Raw genomic sequence first — 7,569 nt, 5'->3', positions numbered from 1 at the left:
CAGAGACCCAGAGAGAGAGGGGGACAGAGACCCAGAAAGAGAGGGGGACAGAGACCCAGAGAGAGAGAGGGGGACAGAGACCCAGAGAGAGGGGACAGAGACCCAGAGAGAGGGGGACAGAGGCCCAGAGAGAGGGGGACAGAGACCCAGAGAGAGAGGGGGACAGAGACCCAGAGAGAGAGGGGGACAGAGACCCAGAGAGAGAGGGACAGAAACACAGAGAGAGAGAGGGACAGAGGCCTCAGGTGAGGGACCTCTGGACGGGGCAGAGCGTGCAGGCATCTTGGGTGGGGAGTCAGTGGCCACAAAGGGAGCTGGATAGGGATGGTGATGCAGTCGCTGAGACCCTGGGCAGGGAGTGGTGGCATGGAGGGGCTAAAGGTTTCGCTCAGGATGGCGGGAAGGATGAGCCGTCGGTCCTCTCCCTTGGCTACTGTTCTTGTCCCCTCCCTTCCCTCAGCTCCTGTCCCTCCTTTCCCTCTTCCTGGCGGTCTCATTCTTCCCCCTCTTCCCCGTCTCGTGCTGTGAAGGCCTCTTCATCTCCCCTGGTTTCTTTTCCCGTTTCCTGGGCTTCGTGTGGCCTGCCTGCTCTTTTCATGACCATAAATCTTCATTTCCTGGTGGAGATTCCCTGTCCGTTTTCTTTTCCTCATCCTTTGGATTTCCGGGCTTCTCCTGGCCTGAGACCCTCATTTTCTTCCCCTTCTGGTTGTGCAGGGTTTTTCTGTCTCTTTTTCTGGATTTGGGGACAGTCGTTTTCTGGGGGGGTGTGTTTGTGTGTGTGTGTGTGTGTGTGTGTGTGTGTGTGTTTTGAGATGGAGTCTCCTGTTGCCCAGGCTGGAGTGCAGTGGTGCAATCTCAGTTCACTGCAACCTCTGCCACCTGGGTTCAAGTGATGCCTCTCGAGTAGCAGGGATTACAGGCACACTCCACCGCATCCAGCTAATTTTTTGTATTTTTAACAGAGATGGTGTTTCACCACGTTGGCCAGGATGGTCTCTGTCTCTTGACCTCGTGATCTGCCTGTGTTGGCCTCCCAAAGTGTTGGGATTACAGGCGTGAGCCACCACGCCCAGCCAGCTTCCTGTTATTTTGTGTGTGGGGTGTGTGTGTGTGTGTGTGTGTGTTTTAAATACCCAGACGCTTTCCCTTTCTTTCTCTCTAGATCTGAAACCCTTCCTTTTCGTTCTGTTCTCAGCCTTCTCTGTTACCTATCAGTCCTGTCTGGATTAGGAAACATTCACCTCGTCTCTGAAATTCTCATTTCCTGTCACCTGGACATTTGGGAACCTTCTGGCTTTCCTTGTTCTGGAAACCCTCATCGCTGTCTTTCTGGGCAGGGAGCCCCTTTTCTCCTCCAGGGCTGGCCACCTCCACTTCCTGTTCCGCATCCATGCCCTGGCATTGCTCAGCTCAGGGTGGCGGGGCTGTCCGGGCGGGTAGGGCAGGGAGGTGGGGGAGTCCAGGCCACACTTCCTAAGTCATGTTTTCTTTCCTCCTTTGGCACCCTCCCCCACCCCCACGGGCAGGCCCTGAATGTGGTAAGTCCCCCTGCCCATCCTACCACCCACGTTCACTCCAGACTAGTACCCCGTCCTGAAGAGGGGCAGAGGGCTGTGGTGAGAGGCTCAACCCTCCCCCAACCCTTTGCCTTTTTTTTGGAGACAGGGTCTCGCTCTGTTGCCCAAGCTGGAATGCAGGGGCGTGATCTCCACTCACGGCAACCTCTGCCTCCTGGGTTCCAGCAATTCTCGTGCCTCAGCCTCCCTAGTAGCTGGGATTATGGGCGTGCGCCATCACACCCGGCTAATTTTTGTATTTTTAGTAAAGACGGGGTTTCACCATGTTGGCCAGACTGATCTTGAACTCCTGACCTCAAGTGATCTGCCCACCTTGGCCTCCCAAAGTGCTGGGATTACAGGCGTGAGCCACTGTACCCGGGCACCAACCCTTTGCCTTGACTCCCCACCTCTGCACCTCCCCATTCTCACCCCTCCCCAGCATCGTCCCCTCTTGCCATGTTGACTGGCATGCCCCACTCACGGGAACTTCCACCTCTTCCTCCAGGACCAGGTTTCCAAGGACAAGGCTTTCCAGACAATGGCGACCATGTCCTCTGCCCAGCTCATCTCTGCACCTTCCCTGCAGGCCAAACTGGGTCCCACCGGGCCTCAGGTGGTCCAGGTTGGGGACTGTGGGACTTGGGGTCAAAGGGGGATGGATGGGACTGCAGCTGTCCACAGGGGACTGACTAACCATTTTTCTTTGTGTCCTCTCCAGGCCTCTGAGCTTTTCCAGTTTTGGTCTGGGGGCTCTGGACCCCCCTGGAATGTTCCAGAGTGAGTACTATGTGTCCTGGTTCTGCACCTGCTCCCCACCCTCACAGCCTGACAGAGACCACTCTTACTCCACCTTCTAGCTCCCATCTCCCCCCTTTTATTTATTTATTGAGATGCAGTCTTACTCTTTTGCCCAGGCTGGGGGCCAGTGGCACCATCTCAGCTCATTGCAACTTCACCTCCTGGGTTCAAGTGATTGTCCTGTCTCAGCCTTCCAAGTAGATGGAATTACAGGTGCCCACTGCCATGCCCAACTAATTTTTGTATTTTCAGTAGAGATAGGGTTTTGCCACGTTGGCCAGGCTGGTCTCGAACTCCTGGTCTCCATTGATTCGCTCACTTTGGCCTCCCAAATGCTGGGATTACAGGTGTGAGCCACTGCGCCTGGCCCATCTCCCTTTTGAACACAGAGTGTGGAGCCAGGTTACTGGATTTGAATCCTAGCTCCGCCCTTTCTTGGTTATAGGCCTTTGGGTAGGTGACTTCAATGCTCAAAGCCTCAGTTTCCTCATCTCTAAAATGGGAATAATAATAGTAGCTCCCTATAACTCGATCAAGACAGTTGAAGGTAAGCAAAAAAAAGGTAATAATAGTAATAAGAATGGTCGCTTCCCCACTGTGTTGGTGTTGGAATAAATGAGGTGTTTTTTTTTTTTTTTTTTTTTTTTTTAAATAAAGACAGGGTTTCATCATGTTGGCCAGGCTGGTCTTGAACTCCTGACCTCAGTTGATCCGCCCGCCTGTTTTTTGTTTTGTTTTGTTTTGTTTTTTTTTGAGATGGAGTCTCAACTCTGTCACCTAGACTGGGGTACAGTGGCGCGATCTCGGCTCACTGCAATCTCCACCTCCTGGGTGCAAGCAATTCTCCTGCCTCAGCCTCCTGAGTAGCTGGGACTACAGTCGCCTGCCACCATGACTGACCTTGTGATTCACCTGCCTTGGCCTCCCAAAATGTTAGGATTACAGGCGGGAGCCACCGCGCCCAGCCTCCTTGAGGTGGTCCTTGGACCTGAGAGTAGAACAGAGGGTATAATCTTCTTTTAGATTCAGAAGAAAGAAAATGGGTCCAGAGGTAAGTGGGAGTATCCTTTCCAGTTCTGGGGGGCCTTGAGGTGACTGGATGTGTTTCTAGCCTGCAAGAATAGAAATGGGCCCCAGAAGATCATGGGAAGTCCTTTTTTTCTTCTTTCTTTCTTTTTTTTTTTTTTTTTTAACAGGATCTTGCGCTGTTGCCTAGTGTGGTGGCATGATCATGGCTCACTGCAGCCTCAGCCTCCTGGGCTCAAGCAATCTTCCTGCCTCAGTATCCCGAGTAGCTGAGTCTACAGGCATGCGCTTCCATGCCTGGCTGATTTTTTGATTTTTTTTGGTAAAGATGGAGTCTTGCTATGTTGGCCAGGCTGGTCTCAAACTCCTGGGCTCAAGTGATTCCCCTGCCTTGACCTCCAAAAGTGCTGGAATTTCAGGCATGAGCCACCATGCTGGGCTGGGGTGTATTTTTCAGCCCAGAGAGGAGCTGATGGATCCAGGCTACACATTGGTTGGGTAGTGTGGCTGTCGGACGGTAGACAGGAGTGTTGACAGTATTGCCAGAGTGCCAGAGGAAGAGTGCGGTGAGGGCCAGGCATGGTGGCTCATGTCTGTAATCCCAGCACTTCGGGAGGCCGAGGTGGGGGCATCACGTGGTTAGGAGACCAAGACCATCCTAGCCATCATGGTGAAACCTGGTCTCTACTAAAAACACACAAAAAAATTTAGCCGGGCGTGGGGCGTGCCCCTGTAGTCCCAGCTACTCAGGAGGCTGAGGCAGGAGAATCACTTGAACCCAGGAGGCGGAGGTTGCAGTGAGCCGAGACCTCGACACTGTACTCCAGCCCGGGCGATAGAGCTAGACACCGTCTCAAAAACAACAAAAAAAGAAAGAGTGCAGTGACAGGCTGTGAGATCCAGACTGGGAGAGAAGGAAGGTCACTGGGGGGCTGCTGCTGAATGGGGACTTGGGAAGCATCAGATCAAGTCCCTGGGGGGTGAGGGTTTGCAGGGGAGGGTGCCGAGCTGGAAGGTGGGGGGTTGGGCAGGCACCGCCCTGAGCCTCGGGTTTCCGTGTTCATGGAGCTGTCAGTCAAATGGAGTAAATGAGTGTTAATCAAATCATCACCTGCATAAATGGAAAACTGAAGAGTGTGTGAGGTGCTGTGAAGAACCACAGCAGGTTCTGGGGTAGAGGAGAAAGTTCTAGGGGTTTCTCTGAGAAGGTAACATTGAAGCCTGGGAGTGGGAGGCTGGGTACGGTGGCTCAGGCCTATAATTCTAGCACTTTGGGAGGCCAAGGTGGGTGGATCACCTGAGGTCAAGAGTTCGAGACCAGCCTGGCCAACATGGTGAAACCTCATCTCTAGTGTGAGACTTCTGTCTCAAAGGAAAAAAAAGAACGGGAGTGGGAATGTATTAGGCAGAGAGAATAGCATGTGGCAAGGTTCTGAGATAGGAGATCTTGCTGGGTTCCAAGAAGCTAGAGGAGGCCAGTCCAGTATTTGCTGAGTGCCTGCTAAGTGCCTGATTCTGTGCTTGGTTTGGGGGTCACAACAGTGAGTAAGACAGGTGGAATCCCTGCCTTCATGGAGCTTCATATGTTTAGGGCCGGGATGAGACAGACAATAAACAGAGAAATGAAGAATTAAGAAAACGAGGCCGGGTGTGGTGGCTCTCACGCCTGTAATCCTAGCACTGGTTTCTTTTTTTCTCTTCTCTTTTTTTTTTTTTTGAGATGGAGTCTTGCTGTGTCACCCAGGGGTGTAATGGCATGATCTCTGCTCACTGCACCCTCTGTCTCCCAGGCTCTAGCAAATCTGCCTCAGCCTCCTAAGTCACTGGGATTACAGGTCCCTGCCACCATGCCCAACTAATTTTTGTATTTTTAGAAGAGATGGGGTTTGAGCATGTTGGCCAGGCTGGTCTCGAACTCCTGACCTCAAGTGATCCACCCACCTCGGCCTCCCAAAGTGCTGGGATTACAGGTCTGAGCCACCACGCCCGGCCGGTTTCTCTTCTCTTTCCGACATTTTGTGAGAGATACCGGGCTGAGACTGACCTGGGTTCCAGTCCCTGCTCCGCTGCATCTCAGCTGTGTGACTTTGGGCAGGTCAGTTGACCCTCTATACCTCAGTTTCCTCATTTGTACAATGAGAAGAGCAGTGATTCTACCTTCCTCGTGGGCTGTGAGCCTTCAGTGAGATCGTGCACAAAATGCATTAGCACAGGGTCTGGCCTGTGGCCTCTCAGTGTACATTTGCTGGTGACATTAGCATCTTTCTACCTCACTAACCCCTGGCTTCCTTTCTCCCTCAGCGTGAAGCCATTCTCACAGACACCGTTCTCCTTGTCACTTACTCCTCCATCTACTGACCTCCCAGGTAAGATCCTTCGGTCCACCCTTCCTTGTCTTCCCTGTCTCTCTTCGACCCCTACTGCCTTTCCTCAACCGTCCATCAACTGAGGATACATTCCTTTTTTTTTTTTGGAGACGGAGTCTTGCTCTGTTACCAGGCTGGAGTACAGTGGTACGATCTCGACTCACTGCGACCTTTACCACCTGGGTTCAAGTGATTCTCCTGCCTCAGCCTCCCCAGTAGCTGGGACTATAGGTGCACATGACCACACCCAGCTAATTTTTGTAATTTTATAGAGATGGGATTTTACCATGTTGGTCAGGATGGTCTCGATCTCTTGAACTCGTGATCTGCACGCCTTGGCCTCCCAAAGTGCTGGGATTACAGGCATGAGCCACCGTGCCTGGCCAATTGGGGGATACATTCTTACTGAAGCCCAGCTTTGAGGCAGGGTGTGTGTGTTGTGGGCAGGGAGCAAGGTGGTTCTGGAGAGCTGAGTGGTGGAATGTGTGATGGTTAAGAGTGTGGTCTTTGTAGCCATGCACACTGGGTTTGTGTTCTGCCACTTGCTAGCTTATGAGACATTGGGGAGGTGTGTTAGTCAAGATGCTTTCACCTGCAGGTGATAGAAATCCAAATCAAGCCAGCTGAAGTAACGTTTCAAAAAAGAAGAGGCCCGGTGTCGGGGCTCATGCCTGTAATTCCCAGCACTGTGGGAGGCCAAGTTGGGTGGATCACCTGAGGTCAGGAGTTCAAGACCATCCTGGCCAACATGGTGAAACCCCGCCTTTACTGAAAATACAAAGATTAGCCAGGTGTGGTGGCATGTGCATGTAACCACAGCTTCTCAGGAGGCTGAGGCAGGAGAATTGCTTGAATTTGGGAGGCAGAGGTTGCAGTGAGCTGAGATTGCACCACTGCACTCCAGCCTGGGTGACAGAGTGAGATTCCTTCTCCGAAAAAGAAAAAAGAAAGAAAAATTTATTGATTTATTGGCTCCAGTAACTGATAATTCAGCATTGTGCTTCAGGCATAGCTGGATCCAGCAGCTTGAGTCATGGCATCAGGAATTACTTTGGTCTGCTTTCCACTGTGGTGGCTTCATTTCCAGGCAGACTCAGCTACTTGACAGCAAAGGTGGCTTCTGGGAGTCCATGCTGATATGGCTCTGAGAACTCAGATCAGTGAAAGAGGGAGTCCCTAGTTCCCTTAGTTTCCATAGATTTATCAATTAGGAATACTTTTGGCTGCAAGTAACAGAAGACCCAAATTGACAATGCCTTAAATAGTAAAAGCATTCATGTCATGAGTCCACACAATAAAAAGACTGGAGGTGGGCTGTTCCCGTGTGGACTTAGCAATATCAGGACTGGCATCTCTGCAGTTCCCCTGATGGCTGTCTGATTGTCCCAAGATGGCTGTTGCAACTCCAGGCGCCATATCTGTGTTGGTTTATTTGCATTGCTATAAAGGAATGCCTGAGACTGGATGATTTATGTGGAAAAGAGGTTTTTTTTTTTTGTTCACAGTTCTGCAGGCTGTACAGAAAGCACGTTGCCGGCCTCTGCTTCTGGTGAGGGCCTCAGGAAGCTTAGGATCATGGTGGAAGGGGAAGGAGAGCCACCATGTCACATGGCGAGAGGGAGCAAGGCAGTGAGGCCGGGCTCCTTTAAACAACCAGCTCACATCAGCTCAAAGAGTGAGAACTCACTCATTACTATTTAGGGAGGGTACCAAGACATTCATGAGGGATCCGCCCCCACCACCCATACACTTCCCATCAGGCCCCATCTCCAACCTTGGGGATCACATTTCTTTCTTTCTTTTTTTTTTTTTTTTTT

The 7,569-nt window shown here is 51.7% G+C and overlaps 1 protein-coding gene across 12 annotated transcripts in view; it reads left to right on the top strand.

Annotated features, from left to right (window-relative positions):
• TEAD2 (TEA domain transcription factor 2) overlaps window positions 1-7,569 on the top strand; it is a 21,775-nt gene that overhangs the window by 4,912 nt on the left and 9,294 nt on the right. For 4 of the 12 annotated variants that reach the window (XM_017500541.2, XM_017500544.2, XM_017500535.2 and 1 more), the window contains exons 5-8: window positions 1,530-1,541; window positions 2,068-2,184; window positions 2,281-2,339; window positions 5,688-5,752. In XM_017500541.2, the coding sequence (XP_017356030.1) occupies window positions 1,530-1,541; window positions 2,068-2,184; window positions 2,281-2,339; window positions 5,688-5,752 (253 nt within the window). The remainder of the gene's footprint in view (window positions 1-1,529; window positions 1,542-2,067; window positions 2,185-2,280; window positions 2,340-5,687; window positions 5,753-7,569) is intronic. The other 8 variants (XM_037728491.1, XM_017500539.1, XM_017500538.2 and 5 more) reach the window with 4 other exon arrangements.

Source organism: Cebus imitator, unplaced genomic scaffold, assembly GCF_001604975.1.
Source record: "Cebus imitator isolate Cc_AM_T3 unplaced genomic scaffold, Cebus_imitator-1.0 Scaffold266, whole genome shotgun sequence".
NCBI lineage: Eukaryota > Metazoa > Chordata > Mammalia > Primates > Cebidae > Cebus > Cebus imitator.
This window is presented reverse-complemented; position numbering and strand designations above follow the sequence as displayed.